This window comes from Zingiber officinale, chromosome 9A, assembly GCF_018446385.1.
Source record: "Zingiber officinale cultivar Zhangliang chromosome 9A, Zo_v1.1, whole genome shotgun sequence".
Classification (NCBI taxonomy): domain Eukaryota; kingdom Viridiplantae; phylum Streptophyta; class Magnoliopsida; order Zingiberales; family Zingiberaceae; genus Zingiber; species Zingiber officinale.
In genome coordinates, this window is record NC_056002.1 from 42,490,747 (window position 1) to 42,512,182 (window position 21,436).

At 36.4% G+C, this 21,436-nt stretch overlaps 1 protein-coding gene across 1 annotated transcript in view; it reads right to left on the minus strand.

Annotated features, from left to right (window-relative positions):
• Nucleotides 1-20,333, minus strand: part of LOC122021404 (fatty acid amide hydrolase-like) — a 53,315-nt gene extending 32,982 nt beyond the window's left edge. The window contains exons 1-16 of the mRNA XM_042579524.1: nucleotides 20,114-20,333; nucleotides 19,861-19,970; nucleotides 19,729-19,789; nucleotides 19,126-19,316; nucleotides 18,940-19,054; nucleotides 18,766-18,843; nucleotides 18,531-18,678; nucleotides 17,087-17,199; nucleotides 16,925-17,000; nucleotides 11,544-11,615; nucleotides 11,327-11,378; nucleotides 5,734-5,814; nucleotides 5,568-5,651; nucleotides 5,200-5,303; nucleotides 4,318-4,410; nucleotides 823-891 (exon numbers count right to left, since the gene is read on the minus strand). Coding sequence (XP_042435458.1) covers nucleotides 823-891; nucleotides 4,318-4,410; nucleotides 5,200-5,303; nucleotides 5,568-5,651; nucleotides 5,734-5,814; nucleotides 11,327-11,378; nucleotides 11,544-11,615; nucleotides 16,925-17,000; nucleotides 17,087-17,199; nucleotides 18,531-18,678; nucleotides 18,766-18,843; nucleotides 18,940-19,054; nucleotides 19,126-19,316; nucleotides 19,729-19,789; nucleotides 19,861-19,970; nucleotides 20,114-20,198 — 1,532 coding nt within the window. The 5' untranslated portion in view covers nucleotides 20,199-20,333. The remainder of the gene's footprint in view (nucleotides 1-822; nucleotides 892-4,317; nucleotides 4,411-5,199; nucleotides 5,304-5,567; nucleotides 5,652-5,733; nucleotides 5,815-11,326; nucleotides 11,379-11,543; nucleotides 11,616-16,924; nucleotides 17,001-17,086; nucleotides 17,200-18,530; nucleotides 18,679-18,765; nucleotides 18,844-18,939; nucleotides 19,055-19,125; nucleotides 19,317-19,728; nucleotides 19,790-19,860; nucleotides 19,971-20,113) is intronic.
• Nucleotides 20,334-21,436: the final 1,103 nt, after the last annotated feature.

Sequence of the window (21,436 nt, forward strand, 5' to 3'; positions counted from 1 at the left end):
AGTTTATACTGAATTTGAGGATCATTATTGGTGCCTTGTATTAATGGGTCTAAAGCTTAACCTATCTAAGACTCTCCAGTATGTGTTTATCAGTTCAAGGATCGAGAACCACTTCTCTCTGGTATATTAAAATGTTCCCTTGTAGAGCTTCCTTTTCATTGCTTGGGTTTTCAACTTGGCGTTGGCCAACCAAATAGATCTTATTGGGAGAAGTTGATTTCTCAAATCATAGACAGGTTACATCCTTGATAGCGAGCATGGCTTTCAACAGGTTCACCAGTCAACAGCGTCCTAACTTTTCTCATGTGTATACCCTTGCTTTGTATACCATTTACCAGAGATTTAAGTGCGACAAGCTGAAACGTCCCCCAGCAGCAAAAGGAGGACCCTCTGCACATTGGTGCAAGAATGACTCCACACCGCCTAATGTCGTAGATGCTCCATCATCCTCCAGGCCGATCCAATTGATTCCTTGCAAATTTGGGTGAATATTCTCTTGTTGTCGAGAGTTAGAGTTTTCATTAAAATTCAGGTCAAAACTACATGCTGGAATTGAACAACTCACTCTGCAGCACTGATTAGCTCCTTTTCTGCTGAGATATTTAAAGGCTTGAGCTATCATCGTAGTTCAAATAGACTTCTGTAGGGTGCTCTACTTATTTTTGTGTGTGTGTGTGTGTGTTTGTGTGGGTGTGTGACTCAAATCTTTTTTCAAAAGAGGTTCACTCAAATCTTTTTTCAAAAGAAAAATCATTAGAAGTTGTGCATAGGAATAAGTTCAAAATAAACATAGGAAGTTCAACAGAAACTAAAGAATAATACCCCGTTGTAGGAGTCACTATTATGTCAACTTTCTTGAAAGCCTCCAAGAAATAGTGCATGCTCCTTCTCCTGCATTTGTCAAATCAACAAAGTAACATGTACTAATGTAGCAGATTAATCATCTATTAAGAAAATTATATTTCTATTAAACGAAAGACAAAATCCAAGGTTTAACTTGGTACTGGGTTGTATCAAATCGGTCGATCAGGAAATAAAAACTTCCTAGACGAAATAGAAAAGGGAAAATACATTAATATATCTTTTAATATTAAAATAATATATATTTCTCATATGATACAATACAGTTCTCATACAGTGTTGTAGCAATATATATGGTAATTAATATTACCAAGAACCAATAGAAGATTTACGTTTACATATTTATAAAAATAGCAATAATTGTTGGATAATATACATTGTCAAATATTTCATTACATGCAATATAGGCTTTAGTTAACAATGATAATTAATTTTTAACATTCGTATGGTCAGTTGTGCACTAAATTTCATACCCATATTGGATTGTTTAATGTGCTGTAATCAGACCTCCTCTGTCTTTTTCTTTAAAAAGATTATTTTCCAGAAATTGAAATTGAGAGTTGTTATGGTTATTAAACTTTTCTAGTTTCTGAAACAACTTCTAAGTTTTTTCTTACTAAAACAACAGTAATTTGTTATTTATTGATAGTGGTTATGTTTCACTGGAATATCTGTTTCTTTCTTTCGAAAAGAACATGTTTAAGTACATTTAGCTTTTCCACAAGTATTTTGTGATTAACAGTTTATATGTATGTAGTTTAGGTACGTACCAATGAACATTGTCTTTTCTACTTTCTCATCATGCATGTTAGGATATTATTGTAATTGGTTTTCAAGAAGAAATAAATTTTAGCATCTCTAATTTAGTCTACATGGAAGAACATTGTTAGATACTAAATTTTTATTGAATTTAACTTTTTTATATTTTCAATTTTTTTTAATGACTATTTCAGTTGAGCTAATGTGACAAATTAAGTTTTATGAGTCAAGTAGATGATTAAGATCCATGGGTTCAAACTAGGATCAATTTGGGTTTTTCTTGGGTATCAAACCAAATTTCTATAGAGGGGTAGTCTAGTTTAATCATGTTGGAATGAATTAGGGAAATCGTTGAGTTAGAGATTATATAATCTCTCTCGTTGCATAAGTCCTCACCTAACAACTACACCACCTCTCCTCCTGATCTCTTCTCTCCTCTCTCTTGCTTTTCGTTGCCATTGCCACCACATCTCCAGAGCCACGGGTGTGCCACCAATCACCTCCTTCCTCTTATCGGTTGCTCACCCACTCCCTCCTAATCCCCTTCTTCCTCCTTTTCATTTTGTCGTGTCGTTACCTAAAGCTAGACCTCTTCCCTTCTGCTCTAGCACTATAGCCCACTAACCATGTCATCGATAGTTGAGTCAAAGAGGGATGACCGGCTACCTCTCCCCCTCCCATTCCATCCTCTTTTTCTCTCCTCCCTTTCCCTATGTCATAGCTCATCACCGATCGTTGAAAGCCCAAAGCCAAGAGGAACCACCAACCTTCCTTTGTCCCTCAATCACTCCCTCTTCCTATGCCTCTTCGAAGCAAACACTGCCGTAGCTGGCCTCCACCTTTAATCTCCTTTCTTTTAACCTCCTCCTTTAATCTTCCTTCTTTTCAGTTGTTTGTACAACACTATCGATATCTTGTATCAATGGGAGAAATTTTTAACTTGCATCCAACTGAGTCTCACCTTGCACGTCGACGAAATTAGAGGTATGAGTTCAGTAAGTTTTTATTTTTAGGGTTGTTGAATAATCATCTATTTTTAGAGATTAATAATTACTTGTTATTTAGGTGAAGTTCAACAAGATGGGCAAAGATCCCATTGAGGAGGTCGCGAAAGCATCTCACATAAATGTTCCAAGTCTTTCAACTTCCGCATAAATTTTCCTCCTTCACGTCCCAAATCTCCTCCATCCCAGCATGGGCGAAGCTTCTCCCACACAACCATGGTACTCACATAATGGTCTGACACCACATGACCGTTGCCCTTGCACAAGCTTGCCTAACCTCCACTGCACTCACACGAGCCATCGAACCACTCGTTACTCTTGTGCAAAAATCGTCAATGCCACACTCCTACCTCTGTGCACCCAAGGCTCTACCACCTTTTGGACACATGCATGGAGTGTCATGCAAACTTTTGTGTACACCTCGACGTTGCCATCCAATTCTCATACGTGCTCCAATGTTGCAGCCAACCATATACACGCATAGAGTTCCACCTATCACTCACCCTTACTTTGAGTGTTTATAGTCACCACAAGGTAATCTCTCCTTTATTCTCCTCTTATTCCCCTTTCTCTCTCCTTCCCTATCTTACTCCCCTTCCTCCTTTTCTCTTCCTTCTCCTCCTAGTTGATTCCATCACTGTATCTCAGCACACTCCAATACAACACAAGACTATCTCATTCTAACCTTGAATTAGGACAAGATTTTAGACTATACCTTAAGTTAGCTCCATATTGAAAATTGAATAGTTAAATATAAATTTGGTATCATATTAGTCTGTATGCCCATGTAGGATTATAATAAGAGTTTATAAGTCCTTGAATATTTTTTAAATATAAACCAAAGTAATATATTAGGTGAGGTTTAGGTTATCTCTTATATCACTTCCCATCAATACTTTTATTTGATGCACAACATTCATTTTCATATTGACAACGTATAATTAGTCAAAATTCCTATTATACTTTTTGCAACTTATTGCTCCATTTAAGTCAATTAACTTTTTAATTATACAAGCTCATGTTTTGAGGTAAACAAGCTAAGCTAAGTGGGAGGGGATTATAGGATTAAAACTCATTTCTATTAATCTAAACATGCTTTAAAATGTGTAAGTGTGCACAACACGATACTGGCATATATCATTTCATTCGAAGAACAAACCTCCGACATTGAACCATACTATGAACCTTGATTAATTGACATTATTTGAGATACAAGCGTGTCGAAGATGTTCAACTCAACTTTGAGGATCAACGTGCGAAAAAACATCACCAATCCCCTCAATTCAACACTTTTTTCATTTTATAAGGGGTATTGTTTTAATTGTGGTTTGGGGCATTGTTTTATAAACAAGTTAGGCGCATAGAGTTCAACTAGTGACTGTGAGAAATTTTTACTTTTATCTTAATAGAGTGGCACCACCACCATCAGCTAGATATAGAATCTTGTCTCATGAGAAAAATAACAAATATTCTTAATCCCCCTTTTGTTTCAACTTAGATAATTTGAAGTGAATGAAATACCAAAATACACTAAAAGATTAGTTATGAGTTTGACTTCGACATCCAACTATAGCACCATAATGACAAAGCATCCATCTAGTACTCATCAATTGAAAACCCATGAAACATAACAGTGAAACAACCTACAGAATCTTAATATACTAAAAAACATAGTTTTCTATATATTGCTTACCTAAGTCGTTGGGCAGCAACATAGTCTGATGCAGAGAATGATCGAAAAAGGGCCAAACTAGTCCGAGTATCAAGCGTCAACAAAGAACCTTTGCTACAAGAGAAAAACAATATTCTCAGGACATAATAACCATCATCCATCTCTATGGAAATAACATTACTTGATTATTGGCAAACCTTTGAGTAGAGAACAGTTAGAAAGTGAGCCTCTCCACAATGGTAATCAATGAAGGAATGCAAATGTGATAAAGTAGAAAGATAGAGAGCTTTAAGATAGAGAATTTCTGCGAATATAGATGCAACTTGATCTTTTCCAAGGTTCAATTAAAGTAGTATGAGATAAAGAAATGTAAAAAAAATAAGAAGGAACAAAATGAATAGGAAAAGGGCAAAGACAATTACTGACCTTAAGATCTACAATCCTACAATGATCAGGAAAAAGGCAAATGCCAAGACAGAATAAACAGGTGAAACAAGACAATGGACCTTAGTAGACAAAAGTAAAACCAGTTGATTATAATAAGAGAGAAGTCAGCAAGAGTAGCTATTGAGGAAATCAAGTAGTTAGATTGGAAATCGTGATAACTATTTGGCAATTTGCTCTAACATGTTGGCAAGAACATTTTTACAAGAATTAAGGCAAGTCTTTCCTTCAGAACATATTCAGCAAGTTTTAGTGAGAATCCAATTAAAGTTGTAACTTAAGTTCTTAAAAAACACATAGATAAAAGAAGCTAACATGGAATGTGTCATCATGCCAAGAAAAATATGGAAATTAATTGGACTAAACAAAAAGGATTCTAGTGAGTAGACAACTTAAAGCAAAATTAAAGAATAATAGATAAAGTGAAAAAGAAAATGAAACTTAAACAGCAGAGCATACCCAGCTTCACAATGTGCATTTAATCCACAGAGTGATTCAGAACCAATTGAGACCAAATGGGCAGTCCGCATCTCTTCCATCTCAGGCAATATAATCTCTAGTATCTTGAAGCATAAAAATAAAATACTAAAATACAAGGATGACATGCATAAATACAGAGTTAGAACATAGACCGTCTCCTCCAGCTCAGGCAATATAATCTCTAGTATCTTGAAGCATAAAAAAGAAATACTGAATACAAGGATGAAATGCAAAAGTACAAAGTTAGAACATAGACTGCCTTTACATCTACCATGGAGCACAGACTTGAGCACCTTTCTAAACTACATATATTTCTCAAAAAATAAGCTTGAAACAACTGGGCTTACCTCGCATCCAAAGCTAGCTGCAAGATTATTAACAACATCTTCACATTTATTTGAGATTTCACTGTTAGAAACATCATGGAACCACTGAAAAAAAAGGAACATTTGTTTGCATATCTTGAAGGCAGACACATTCAATTTACAAGGGAATGTAGTCAATGTACAATACCTCCGTGTATTTCCCCAGTCTTATCGCTTGCAAGATATTTGAATTATCATCAGTAGATAACTTTGGTATACAGAGGGGAGACTACATGTGATATACAATATTAAGAAAGTAATAGTCAAGCCAAGACAAAGACTACTGAAAACCATATACAGAAAAATATTTTTATTTGGCAAATTAGAATTTTTAGAATGAAATACTCAGGAGTATTTGCTTAAGCATTTACAGATGTTAAACAAACAAATAGGATTAGGTTAAGTAAAAACTGTCCCGCCAAGATCTCCCAAAATCAAACAATTGGCACTCTTAAAATCACAACAATTAGAAATAAAAAGTGATGATTGAATCATTGATGTTCAAATAAATAATCATGAAATGTGAACAATTGCTAGACAATTGAATTTGTTTAAGAGTTCATGCATGATCACTTCTTGTATCCAAATTAGTTCTCCTGGCAATGCCAAGTGTACCTAGTAATTGGTTACGTTAAAGAAAGTATTGTTTGAGTTGCTAGGCAGGCCTAGAGGAATTGTGAATAGTTTTTTTTTTAATTCCTCTAGTCCATGCTGCTTTCCAGATTTGATCAGTTGCAAATATCAAACAGCAGATATGTAATAAAAAAGATTAATTTCATTCATATAATTGTTCAATTGCATTAGTGAAAGTCTATACAATCTAATTGTCTAGAGGACACCTTCACTAACAAGTATTGAAGAAAATTATGTGATTGTAAGAGAATTATTACGTAGTATTTCAGCCATAATTCCTCAGGGAGAAACCAACAATCTCAACAACCATCTCCACTCATTCATTCATCTACCTATTGTGCAATTGCCAGCTTCATCTATTAATTTAAACTAGACCAAGGTGTTCCATAATTCATCCTAACATATTTGCAGCTACCAGATTCGTCAAAACCTCTTCCACTTCCAGGTCCAACCATAGTAAGAAGTTTCGGGAGCTCAAGATGTCATGCTGTTCCCTACTTTTCCTTGGCCAAATCCAGCAACACCAATAGAGTTGCCTTGTGTATCCTTCTTCCTCCACAACAAGTATGTGCACAGCACCAATTTGTAATTTCTTCATCACCAATCACATCCTAGCCTTTGTGCAAAAACTCCTTAATAGTGACCAACAAGACCCTTGTAAAAAATCCATGTATGTGTATGCACCCTCTACACCATACCCCAGCAAGCTAAATCCGTTTTGCCCCCCTCCTAATAAAAGGGGCATCATTTCAAGGGATACTAAGTCCATGAGTTGAGGCATCCTCTACCTGCCTCTAAGCAAATGGATATCCAAATTTGTGCTCATCTCCCACCTGGGAACTGTCACACTAGGCCTCAAGGAAGTGTTATCTTATGTTGTTTTCTTGTTTAGTTCTTTTCCCTTCCTCATTTCCCAATAAAAGAGTACTTCTCACATGCCTATCACTCATTCCTTTAAGCCATACTATTCTTCACCAATCTCCGTGCCCTCATATACCGGAAGAATCAACACTTAGTACTTCTCTACTCTACTACCTATGCACTTGCATGTTCCCTTTTCTTTCAAGGGTGAAGCACTTCTTATTGTATGTAACTTATAAATAGCATGTTGCACTTCATGGCTAGACCTTTTTAATAGTTAGTTTTCTCAAGAACTATATATTTTTCTCCAACATAGACATTTTGTTGTGCCTACTTTGTTCATCTAGTGTATCCTAAAAAGATAAGTTAGGATCAAATGGGTTCATCATACTTAATTGTGGCAAGCTAACATATGGATATGGGAGGCAGCCCACTTAGATTCCCTGCTGATCAAACGACTACTGCAAATATAGGATCTTATATTATCGGCTGCTAGATCCCAGAAGCTATTGGATAGAGGTTAGCATATTGGTTTCGTCGATTGGGAGGGGGCTCGGACATATGACTTCCTTAGGCATCCTAGTCCTAAGTCGTCATGGGCCTGAATGGATGACATACTTACTGCTGAGTCATGTGGTCATCTTCTGGATGTTGAAATAGAGGCATCTTCCCACTAGGGATAGATAGGATTACCTTGAGGATTGATAGTGTACTTTTTGTGGATGGGTGCTAGAGACATAGGAACATCTATTCTTTAGGTACCCCCTATTACTGGATTAGGGAGGAGGATTAAAGATTGGTTGCATATGACACCAGAGATGTCCACCTACCAGAGAGAGATGAGTCTTCGATAGACACTATCATGGGAGCGGGGTGTTGATAAAGACTTATCATCTAGGCTTGTCATATGTTATTTATTATGTATGGTCAGCTAGAAACTCTAGTTTCTTTGGTGAGGAGCAGTTAGACATTGAGAGGATTTTCAGGAGTGTGCAACTTCATGAATACCAATCCTTGGGAGTTTATTCTGAACAGATATGGGCAACTCTTAAGGACTAGCTATTGTACTCTTGGTTTATGTTATACAATTTTTTACTTATCTAAAAAATAAAAAGATAGGTTAGCACCATGTTCTAACAAATATCTTTCGTAGCTATTCTCATCTTTAGAAGGCCAATTGTTGCTATTCTCCCAAGTCACATTGCGAATTTATGATCTACTAACATAACCTTCTCTGAGTTACTCTACTTTTAGCTCTTTGGCCTTCCATTTGAATCATTGCACACACCTCCTCAATAAGTGTATAACCAAGGCATCAGTATAGTCCAACACTTTCCAGAGACTCAACGACTTCCCATTTTCTACCATCCCAAATCTTACCTCTAACGGCTTTTTACCAAAAGAAGCCGTCACATTTCTTTATTTACCCAAAAGAGCACCTTAGTTTTAAAACTACCAAAAAGAGCACCAAAAATAGTATTATTCCCTTCCTACCCCTCCCGCCAACCTCCTAAATCCCCTCTCTCTCGTTGTTTTCCAATGCATCCCCTCTCTCCAGGATTAAAAAGGGCTTGATATGTTCCCATATCTATCAGGCCCACGGTGGGTTTGATATTTTTCCACATCAAGCCTACTCTGGGCCTGATATGGTCCAATATCAGGCCCCCATATCAGGCCCGGCGTGGGCCTGATATTTTCCATATAAGGCCCAGCCTAGGCCTAATATTTTCCATATCAGGCCCAGCCTAGGCCTAATATTTTCCCATATCATGAATGTTGGGCTTGATATTTTCCCATATCAGGCCCATGCATTGAAAAATAGTGTGAGATTTAGGAGGTTGGCGAGAGGGTTAGAAAGGGAATAATACTATTTTTTGTGCTTTTTTTGGTAGTTTTGAAACTAGGGTGTTTCTTTTGGTAAATAAGGAAACGTGGTCACTCCTTTTGGTAAAAAGTCGTACCTCTAATTTAGATGTCTCTATTGTTTTTAACAAAGGTACTAGATAGTGTTCTACTTCACATCCACTTTCTTAATCTATATTATATGTCGTTGTCACCCAAATATTTTGCTTCTTGCCCACTATAGCTTCATAAGCAATTCCTAGAAATGCCTTATAAGCCCTTTTGGGTTCCAGTTGGCAAGAGGTGATGATCAGAGAGATGGATTCTCTTTACTTAACAGTACTTTGTAGTTAATTCTTCTCTCTCAAAAGAAATCTACTGTGAGATACAAGTAGCTTATCATTATTAGATGCTCTCCAAAGAGCAGTATACACATGGTGGTCTTCCTTAACCCCTCCTCTATTTATATTCAAATTCCTCCCCTACTCTCCATCCCCCTGATTTGATTCCTTCTGTTGCATCTTGTGTCATCCACAATCACACATGTTAGTTGTGACCACATGTGACCAACCATGAGAATAAATGTGTGGTACTAGCGGCACTTGGTGCCAACGTGTTTGGCGTGCGACCCATTTTGTATGTCGACCTCACAAAGAAAGGATCATTTTAAGTATGTTAAATGGCACAACTTGGTACCATAAACAATGGTTTTATAGGATCAATTCTAGATGGTATCACATGTGACTAGCCTTATCTCAATCGGTATCATGGGAACTATATCAACAGAGGTGCCACGATGACATTTACTTGTGCCAATATACAATATTAGTTCATTTTGACTTGATATCGATTGGCACTTAAAACCATCCTCTAGTTACAATATAATATTTTCTTACAACTAAGCAATATAAATTTTCTTTGCCCTAGATTACCAAATTCATTACACATCCTCAGCAGTGGTATAAAAGACAGGAAGTATCAGGTTCATCGATGGGAATTCTAATGTAAGTTCCATTTTCTCTTGCTGAGATTGAAATGGACAACATTCATTCATTCATTCACACTCAATATGCATTAAAATAGTTTTAAGTGTTAATTGATGACACAAGCAAGCATATCATTTTGATCACCAACCAACATCAATATTATACTAGCATTAGTAAATGGCTGTCGCCCATGTGAACGTGACTTCAATGAACTGACCAAAATTTAAAAAAAAAAATTGTTTTAATGAGTCATCCAGCTATAGCAAAGTGGGGGTGGGACTAGAGTTGCAAAAAGTGGAATGTCTTTATATTCAATACCTATACATGATCTAATTTTAATTATGTGAGTACAACTCCAACTCTCAGTGACTAATTAATATATATCTATAAACACATGGAGAGAAAAATTATAATACAAGATGTCTAAGAGCATTATCTAATATGGGTCTTAGAAAATTTAGAATTAAACTTAGTAGGAACTAGGAAGTTACAAAAACAATGTTCCCATTTGATGCACAAAACACATTTTGGTATCAAAAATTCATATCTATTAGGCAAAAGCTTTGTTGTATTTTTATAATGTATTTCACTAAAATTTTAATTCAATTGACTTTATGATTGGTATAACCTTATATTTGGAATTAATTAAACAGGTTAAGTGAAAGAGGTTAAGCGAAAGAGTATTACGAAATAGAAACTCATGAGTTGATCTTGGAGCACTTTGAAGTGTGCTAAATGTGTTGTATTGGCAAGGCACGGTTCGTAAATTATACCCTTTCTACCAAAGGCCGAAGCTCTAACACAAAGCAGAATACGTTACTTTTAAGCATGTGAACCATCAGTTTTCATGACAACATAAAAATTGATTAGTTTTCTTATTCACAATTGCCAAAAAGGATGTGTATATTAGATCAACCAAGATAGTTAGAACAAAAAAAAGGAATTTCTCAATAGAAAATAAGTATTTGACAAGAAAGGATCAAAATATTTTTGTCAATTATTGATACAAATAGCGCTGACCCCACCTAGTGGGATAAGGTTTAGTTGTTGTTGATTGATACAAATAGAGGTGGCTACCTTTTATAATGCACTTTGCAACGACTCAAAAATTATAGGAATCTCACTCTTATATCCAACAAAATCTCATATTCTTGTTCACAAACTAGGTACCATCAAGCATATTTTGACTATTTTACTATGCAACATGAAGCAATACCAAAGGCAAATAAGTAAGTCAATAGAGTATCAAATTTTAGTTTTGGTTATAATATAATATGACCAACAATAAATATTTAAGAATATGCAAAATTTTTGCAAAAGCTGAATTTTTATATGGAACTTCACACGGTTCTTTAGTACAGCAACAATCCGAGTAAACTGGATAAAGTTTAAATGTGGGCAATAGATACTTCTGCTTACTGGGTTAAAAACAATTCTATCAGATTCAGAGGTTCCTGCCATTGCTGCATAACTGAGCCAAAGGACTTTATTAGAATCCAATTAAACAGTTTAAGGAAAATATATATATAAAGAACTAATCTTAACATAGGAAGGCAAGGAAAATACAAAGCAAATCCTATTTGAAAAAGACAATTTAAGTAGAAAAGTTACAGGTATTGTAAGAGAAGCTTCTTACATCAACATTGCATCCTCAACTGTGGAAGCAAGAGGAGAAACAACTTCAACAGTCCCACAATCACACAAGGCCCTACAAAAACATCATGTTTTCCAGAAAACCAAAAGTGTTATAATTGCATAATGAATATACGCACAATTCTTATACATGATCTTATAAGAGCTATCATTGAGTTTGTTGGTTGAAAAGGTATAGGTCTAATCCAACATAGGGAATTGTCATAAGGTTTTGTGTGCATGTTTGTGTGTGAAAGTTTATATTTTTCTAATATGCTCGATCAAATCTTAGGAAGCCACATAACTTTTTTTACTTCTGTTTAATTCTATTAAAGTTAATTGACAAACCACTTATCTCATAAGCTTGAGCTCAAGTTTTTAAGATTAGTTGTTGGGATAAATCATTAATAATTCAACTTTCATATAGTTTCAAAGCAGGTCGGAGGTTCAAATTCCACTTTCTTTTAAAAAGTTATATAGTTAATGTGTTGGCTGGTCCGGGTCAATCAAGTCAAGCATCTTAACCACACATGAAGGTATGCTTTTAACAATATAGATTCATTGTGTAACCTCTATGCCACTTCATTTTCTCTTCACTAAAATATAAATCCTCACACAGCCTACAGATCACATTTCACAGCCAACTCAAAAGTTCATCCACCTCCATCAAATGTTGTCCTTTGGGTGATACAGTAGCTCAATCCTCCATTTTGGCTGCCAGACAAGTAATTTTGTCCATTCTTTTCTCTTGGTTTGAATCATGTAGTTTTGTTTTGGTTAGATTTGTTGGATAATTCAAGTTTTTTCATAAATAAAATTTATTCATTGTTATAAACTCTATTTGGAAAATTGAGTGTTGAGTTCGGCACTTTAATTAAAATAGCAACTAACAGTTATCAGAATCTTTCTAGTAAATGTTCTTTGAAAAGATAGCATCTTTGGAACTATAGAATTCACTTTTCATCGTGGCATCATTGTCCTAATAACAAATTGGTGAATGCAGATTAATAGAACTCACTCCCCAAATATAGGTGGTTTTTTAAAAAAGCGTGAAAAACAGTTACTTGGAGATAAACAAAGATCCAATATCAAGTTTTTCATATTAGAATTTTGGGGCATAATTGTAATTATAAATGTCTAATGTCATCAATTAAATAAGTCATAATTTAATGTGATCAAATTTATGATTAAAGAATATGACTTAAGGGTTTAATTGTTATGAATATATTAATATGGATACCATGTGCAATTTTTAATTTGTTGAGGGGCAAAATTAGAAATAGGCAAACTTATACTGCTTCTATAAATAAGGGTTGTGGTCTTAATTTGCAGATATAACTTTTATTTTGTTTCCCATCGACAAAACTCTTTGGATTTCTAAGGAAAATCTGTAAATTGAAGATCTTGCCCAAAATCGACTGCATACTATGAATTCTGGTATGCTTCTATAATTTTGTCGATCTAGTTTATAATTTCTTAAGAATTGAATAGAATTCATAAGTTTTGTGTTGAATTTTCAACTCATTTTGCTATCATTTCAGATTTGCAAGCATTTTCAATTGTGAATCCAGAGGTATATCAAATATAAAGCCGTTTATTTGTGACTAAACCCACTAGACCCAAGCATTTTGCAACTGCGTTGTCTGAAGGTAGTTCTTTGACCATACATATTCACACATTAGTTTGGAGTTCATTTGGTTATATCAGCAAAATGGCAGTGGTGCATTCTGGATTCTCCAATTGGGGTGGGTTGCATGCTTAGTTCCCAGAACTCACTGAAAAGACAAATATCAGCTTTTACCGGAGCAAGGGTGTTAAGTATTGATTTTTATAAAAAATTTGTTAAAACCCTGAATCGACAAAAATCAGACTAATCAAATCGTTGAACACGAAATGAGGACGTTTGAGTTAAAGTCAAATTGGTTTTGGATTGAATCCAGCAGATATGTGTAGAGACAAGGATTTCATGGGAATTTTAAAAGGTTAACTTGGTTTGATCAATTTAAAATAAAATAGGAAATTTTCAAGGAAACGTTTCTTCTCTCTCTTTCTTCTTTTCTCCCCTCCCATATCTTTCTCCTATGCATGTGAACCCACCCTCGTTGCCTGTTCTCTTCCTTGCCAAGCACGCACACAATCCCTGCAAGCGTCCGCCGACTCTTCTCTATTTATCCCCTTTGTCTCTGCACAACAGCCCAAAGAACAGCAGCAACCCTTTCCCCTCTCCTTTCTCTCCAACCCTCCAACAGCAGCAGCCCTAGTTGCTGCCCTCTCCCAGCACACAAATAACGTCATCTAACATATGGAATAAAAGTCCCCTCACCAGTTGAATAGATAATAAACACTAACCGCAAACAACAAGATACTACCACAACATGTGGGTAGTTAGATACTCTAGGCCACAGGCGACAACACGCAACCATGTGGGTGGTCTAGTATTCTAGTATAAAGTTAGGCTCAGAGTTTTCACTTAGTATTCTATTTTCTCCATTTAATATCCTTATGATGTTTAATTCATTATACCACATTTGTTAAATTCTAAATTCACATCTTATCGGTTAGTCTGAACAACCAACCCAAGTATATTGTAATATGAAACATGTTAATCATTTAGGTATCATCATAAGGTCTACATGTAAAAGTTATATAATATGAAGCTACAAGTAGCAAAATCTAGGATATCAACTAACATGAACGGTCGAGCAATATAAAGACAGGCATCAACGGAAGACTAATTCATAACATCTATTTTAATTTTTAAAACAACCCTTTCTCATATAAAACCCAGATATGAACATGCAGTAGCATCAGTTATTAACCCTCAGGTGGTTTAAATATTTTAAAATTAATTTCACTTTTTAAATATCAATTTTAATCCCCTTTTTAAAAAGGGTTGTACAAGCATATATAATCTAATTTATCTATTTATTCATGCACACGGAAATTACAATCCCTTCATGCGTTTGTCAACTCTCTTCTCCTCTCTATTTATCCCCTCCATCTCTACACAACAGCCACCACAATAGCAGCAACCCTTTTCCCTCTCCTTTCTCTCCAACTCTCCAACAGCAGCAGCCTTAGTTGCTGTCCTCTCCTGGCACATAGTAGAGTTTCTTCCTTTCCTCCTCTTCTCCGGCAACAAATTATAGTCACCACTAGCAGCAGCCCCTTTGTGACTTTCCTCACTCTTCCAATGTAGCTGCAGCAGCCGCTGGAGCTAGCCGAGGTCATCATCAAAGCTCGCCAATGCTACTGACAAAGAGAGAGATTCTCCCTTTCCCTTTCACTATACCAGCAGCCTTCTTTGATTTTCAACCTCAACGTTGTTGCCTCTTCCAGCAACAAGTTAACTCCAACAACCTGACAACCAACTGCTTCTCTCCTCTTCTTTTGTTTCCTGGACTGAGATTTGTGAAGAAAGCTTTTTGGAGCTCAAGCAAAGATTGGTGAGTGCTTCAATGTTAGTTATTCCCTCTAGAGAGGATGGATTAATTCTTTACAAGAATGCATCTATTCGGGAAATAGATGCAGTTTTAATTCAGCATGATCGAGTGGTAGCTTATGGTTAAAATTTAGAGGCATTACCTCTACGGTGTTACCTTTGAGATATTCACTAATCACAAAAGTTTGTAGTAAATTTTGATACAGAAAGAGTTAAACCTTACAAAGAGGTGAATGAAGTTCTGAAAAACTATGGTTGCACTATCAACTATCACCCTGAAAAGTTATCATGTTTATATGGTTCCAAGGTTTCTTTTATTATACTGTCACCGAATGGGATACCTCTTGGTGTGCAGTAATTACACACCCGGGGCATGACAAAGGGATTGAATGAAATAGTCAGCCCAATAGGAACTATGGCGTTGGGGTTAAGGTTGAGGGATAGGAACTAATGGCGGGGTTAAGGTTGAGGGTTTTCCTTAGAACTAGGAGAGACCTTCTGCTTGTTTTTAGATGATGTTTCTGAATGTTATTGATTTCATTGCATCTGGGTTGGCATGACAGAAGGGGAGCCTTGGCGCAATGGTAAAGTTATTGCTTTGTGACCAAAAGGTCATGGGTTCAAATCCTGACAATAGCCTCTTGCAAAAAAATAGGGTAAGGCTGCGTACAATGGATCCTCTTCCCCGGGACCCCGCATAGCTGGAGTTTCGTGCACTAGGCTGCCCACATGAAAGATAAGATGGAAGCTTGGAAATAATGGGTTCTTAGGGTTAAAGGAGCAACCTTCTTTAGCTTAGTCAAACTCCACCCATGGCAAACACCAAATAAAGGAGGAGGGTTGCGTTAAATTATCTGCCAATGTTAAATACAATAATATCAACCAAGTCTTATCTCACTAGATAGAGTCGGCTATATGGATCCTCCTACATCATTGAACTCTATCGCCTATTGTATCATCATTTATATTTAAATAAATTTTATCTAGTTTTATTGTTGCTAACCAAGTTTTATTTTTTTTGTGTGTCTTCATCTTTCTTGTTTGATGTGCATATTTCTCATAGTTTTGTCGAAGCACATGTTTATATCATATTTGTCGGACAACGTTAAATATAGGTAAATATTATGTATAGATAGCCCCCAGGGCGTAGCGCAGACGGTGGGCGCATGGCTTCTCTGGCATAATGGCCAGAGTCGATTCTCAGGAATTGATGACCTAGGGTTTACCCCACCATGCGTCTGACGCCTGTGTACCTGCATGTACCTCCCTCCATATCCGTGGGGCCGACATTAGGGGGCTGTTAAAATATATATATATATATAGATCTGCCAAACCATTTTTACATGACCAACTATCCTCCCTTCTCTCCCTTGATCTCTCTTCCCCCCCCCCCCCCCCCCCCCCCTATTTCTATCATTCCACCACGATGTTGTGTCAAAGTCAATGAGTGAAATAGTAAATTCCACCTATACCGATTAGCATGGCTTGGCATCGTAAACCATGCTCCCAACTATTTAAGACCAATTAGATGGATCATATTACTCATTGATATTTAAATTCTATATTGAACATCAAACAATGAAGGAAAGTTGCAATGGTAAAGTTGTTGCTTTATGACCTAAAGGTCACAGGTTCGAATCCTGGAAACAGCCTCTTGCAAAAAGTAGGTAAGGCTGCGTACAATGGATCCTTCCCTAGAACCAGCATAGCGGGAGCTTCGTGCACCGAGTTGCCCTTTATTGAACATCAAACAATGCTTCATTCATGACCCAAGGAAAAGTTAGGTATTTCTTCTGCTAAAACTATGGTACTTGATCTCTTTCAAAAAGAAAACTAATCAATATATTCTAGCCTCTAGTAAGAATGATAAAGAATATTGCAGTATCCAGATCCGTCTAAAGAACTACACGAAATAAATAAGTTGAAAATTCAAAAAGGAATACCCAGTTATATCTGTACGTGAATATGTTGTCTTGAGCCCTACAATGCCACAAAGTGAGGATGGAATCCTCACTGAACCTGCCTTCAAAATACAAAAAGAATTAGAACACATGTACAAATCGTGAATGACAAGAATATAGAAACTCATATTTTATTTACACAACCTCCACCATCTGTCCCTACTGCTGCAGAAATCAATCCAGATGCAACAAGTGCTGCAGGACCAGAAGAAGATCCACCAGTGTATCTTTCAATTGAATGTGGGTTTCTTACAGTTCTGTGGTAATTGAAGTTGAACTGGTGAATAAATTGTGATAGTATACACACACACACACATAAACTAATTTAATCATCTTCTTCTGGGAATTCTTTGTTAAGAATCAGAAACTGAAGTATCTCTAAAAATTTTTTATTGGAATTCAGATATATCAGGCTTCAAAAACTGAACATCAATGCATGTTATTTGCAAGATAAAAAACAGTTAAGATAAAAATAGCATGATTGAATATTTCATTAAAACATATAATGGAGTATGGAGATAAGAAATCAGAACCTGATATAGAAAAGAAAATTAATAGAGAAGATCCTAAACGAGACTAAATATGAAAAATGAAAGAGAATAACAAAATGTATATACAAGGAATGGAAATAGAAATAATAGAAGACTAGAAATAGGAAAGGGAAACATCCGTAGGAATAGATTCCTAAGATATATTCAATAATCTTCAACAACTTCTATACTAGAGCATTAAAAAAAATTGTATTTGCAAAACTAAATCAATTAATTTAATGACAAGAGCATCAGAAAAGGACAGCCTCTACGGAATTAAACGTCATTATAGGTGTCGGACCAAGTATGTTATCCCTATTGTTCCAAACATTCCTCAAGCTGGGCAGAAATATTTCTAACCATGATTACTATCTACATCAGATATTAAATGCTAATCTTCGGCAAGTTTGGACATTCCACTAAACCAGTATGTAATCATTAGTATGATACAATTATGATGTAGCTAAAATTTACTAGAAAACGACTCTTTGTCAAGTTTTGGATTGCATGGTTTAAGACTGTAAGATTCAACTATGATCTTTCGCAGTATGCACCCATGTGTTCTCTATACTGCTGATTCTGGAAATATGCTAGTTTAAAATAAATAAAATTTCAGTATGTAGGAATACAAGGACTGAAAGACTGCAAGGATATGACAAGGGGAAAAAATGATTTCCAATAGCAATTTAATGGAGAAAAAAATGTATACGTAAAACTATATATATATATATATATATATATATATATATAATTTTACACTGAGGATGATTGATCTTCTCCAACATACATACATATAGATAGGTAGATATACACTAACTTTTATTGCATTTGTAATGGTTTTCTTGAAATTAATGATTTCAAAGCTCTAGGTGCCATACCAATTGGCATGTAGCGATTGGACAGCCAATAACAACTATATGATGCTGAATTAGTAAGAGTAGCTGGTTAATTAGTAGAATCGAGTAGTTACAGCAGGATATGGTCACAATATAAATTTTGGAATCAATTTTGTCACAATCTACAAAGAGCATAAAATCATAGAAAAAGGAGTATTGTACCCATAATTGGGGTTGTTCCCGGTTGTTCCAAGCCCCAACTCATGCATGTTTGCTTTTCCTATGAAAATCACACCACAACTTCGTAGTCTAGAAACACATATTGCATCTTCGGTGACAGTATGAATGTTGTGAAACCATGTTGTAGCACCTGAATCAGGATACAAATTAAGCCAACAATATTTAACTCATCTCCAAGAATTAGTCAAATTGATTACCAAAAGATTCATCATACAACCTTTAGTTGGGTGAGGACAACAATCGATGTCATCTTTAATGGCCATAAATATACCATCTAAGATGGAAATGGGTTTTCCTGGATGTTCCATTGAAAAGTTTGCTCAAATGAAGGAAACAAAGTCAAATAAAATAGGAAACATCACTTCAAAAACTGTGTATGAATTAGCTTCACCATCTCCAAATCTTTGAGTGGAAGCTGAGGCTTGCCTCCTCACTTCATCTGCACTAAAAGAGACCAGAAATGGTGCATTGGATTTTTCCACAACAGAAATAATGTGCTCTGCAACCTACATCAAATCCAAGTTGAGTCACTCTTCTATCTAAAAGCAGCAAAACTTCACAATCTTTGTCAACTTACAATAGATGGAGTCGTAAAATCTTTTCGGTATGCATGTGCATAGTCACGAATTTTCCAGTATAGAAATGGTGATGAAGTATCATGATCCCATTCTCGAGAAGAATCATAGCTTGGAAGGCACTCCAGTGCTGTTTGAACACGTTCAACAGGGTGTCTATCATCGCCTAGGAAAACTACTCCAGGCTCTGACTCTGAAATTTTTACACATTTTACAAATTGTATGCTCAACAAACAGACAAGATCATCAGATATAATCGTAGTCCAAAAGGAACATCAATTAAGGATAAACTGCCTATAATCTTCTGTGTCCATAAACTATCTACTGATAGCGTGGGAATGCAATTGCGAGTCTGAACATGTTGCTGTTAGTTATTTATTAGTGTTACTGCAGACTAGACACAAACTCAGTTGAACATTGTGAAACTCCAGTGTGAAATTTTAAATCTTACTGTTCCCATAACATAATAAATTAGGGTGTAGTGGATAATTTAGTAAGATACTATGAACGGAAAAAAAAAAAACACAGATAAAGAGTCACTATCTGAGAGCCTTTAATAAGCCATCCATGGATATTGGCGTCGCTTATAGTTTTACACATCTTACCTTGAGGTGGGTACTCTGGCTTAAACATCGGCCGCTCAGGAATCACAGTATTCCTCAAAATCTGCACGACAGACAATCGAATTTGAATCATGCCGTCCACGGTAAGGAACAAGAAACAGTAAAAAATCCGACCTTCGTCAGGCCATTCTGTTTTTTCAAGAAACGGGCGATGAGAGAACCGAGAACCGGGGCTTCCATCAGCCAAGTGAAAAGCAAAAACCCATAGCCAGTCAAATGGGGAGCTGCGAGATACCAACAAGCACACACACACAAAAGAAATTAAACCCCTCAGTGAGTCCATCATGGCGCATTTAGGGTTATGCATCGGAAGATGCGTCCCGCGATGACAGCCCTAAATCGAGATCAGGGGATCAGAACCGGGCACCTTGAAGGTGTTGGGGCTTGTACTTGACGGCGGAGACGTCGACCTCCTCCACCGGCAGCATGACGTGCAGCATCTTTCGACCCATCGGGGTCTGCCCTCTTCGTCTCTTCTTCTCCCTTTCGCTCTCGCTGCGGATAAATGAAACAGTGTGGAGGTCGGTGGGAAAACCGCGGACGCTTTGCTATTGACGCGAGAGGGGCGGACAAATAAAGGAGGTGACATTACTCAAAAGAGTTTGTTTTTGAACTCACTCGGGGAAGTAGAGAGCCAATCACCATCACATCGCCGTCTCATGGTTAATGGTAGTTGATTATTGGTTGGTGCAGTCGTTAGAGTCAACGAGTGGGTAATGGAAGGAAATTCACTCAACTTTCTATAATAATTCGTCTTTTTATGAAATGGTGCCCTCAAATTGAGAACTACTGCGCATGAAAATTTTGATATTTCTCAAAGACACTTGTTTTTTTTAATAGGAATCAAGTATCTACTTTACACTAATAATTCCTAGATAATGGTACAATAATAATATTATTAGTTAGTCCTAAAAAAATCGTACCGGTTTCACTGTACAAAAAATTTTTATACAAGTGTCGAACCTTTCCTTAAATAACTTATTGTGTTCTTTAGAAGTTAAATTAGGAATCGCAGACGGAACTTAACATCATTGATTCCAAATTTAACTTATCTGTTCTTAATGGTTTAGATTTGAATCGCAAGCGGAACTTAACACTATTGATTCAAATCTACCTAAGTTATTAATTCCATAAATATTAATTTCTAAAATTGACTTCCAGGACGGCATGGCGAGGCACATGGCCTTCTTGGATATGGGAGCAACCACCACTGCCTAGGCAAAGCCTTTTAAGGAAAGATGTTGGATCGTGAAACGTCGATAGAGGGGGGGTGAATATCGATTTAAAAAATAGTGTTAAAAAGAGTTAAACACAGCGAAATTTAAAAACAATAGACACAGTAATTTTTACTTCGTTCGGAGCCTGTGACGACTCCTACTCGAAGGCCCGTACTCCGTGAGTACTTTCGTTGGGTAATTCACTAGCAATTCGAAATAAAGATTACAAAGATAGTACAAGGAATGCTAATGAAAATTAAAACAAAGCTATACCGACAGAAAGAAAACCACCAGGACAGGAGCACGTTGTCGGAGCTTCGTTAGCGTCGTTGGAGCGTAGAGCAGCAGAGCAAGCAGTCTAAGAGTTCTTTTCGTTCTTCTTCTGAAGCTCCCCTCTGACCCTTCTTTTATATGCTGCTCCGGGCGCCTGGATCCCTTCCGGGCGCCCTGGTACGACGTGGCAGGTTTAATCA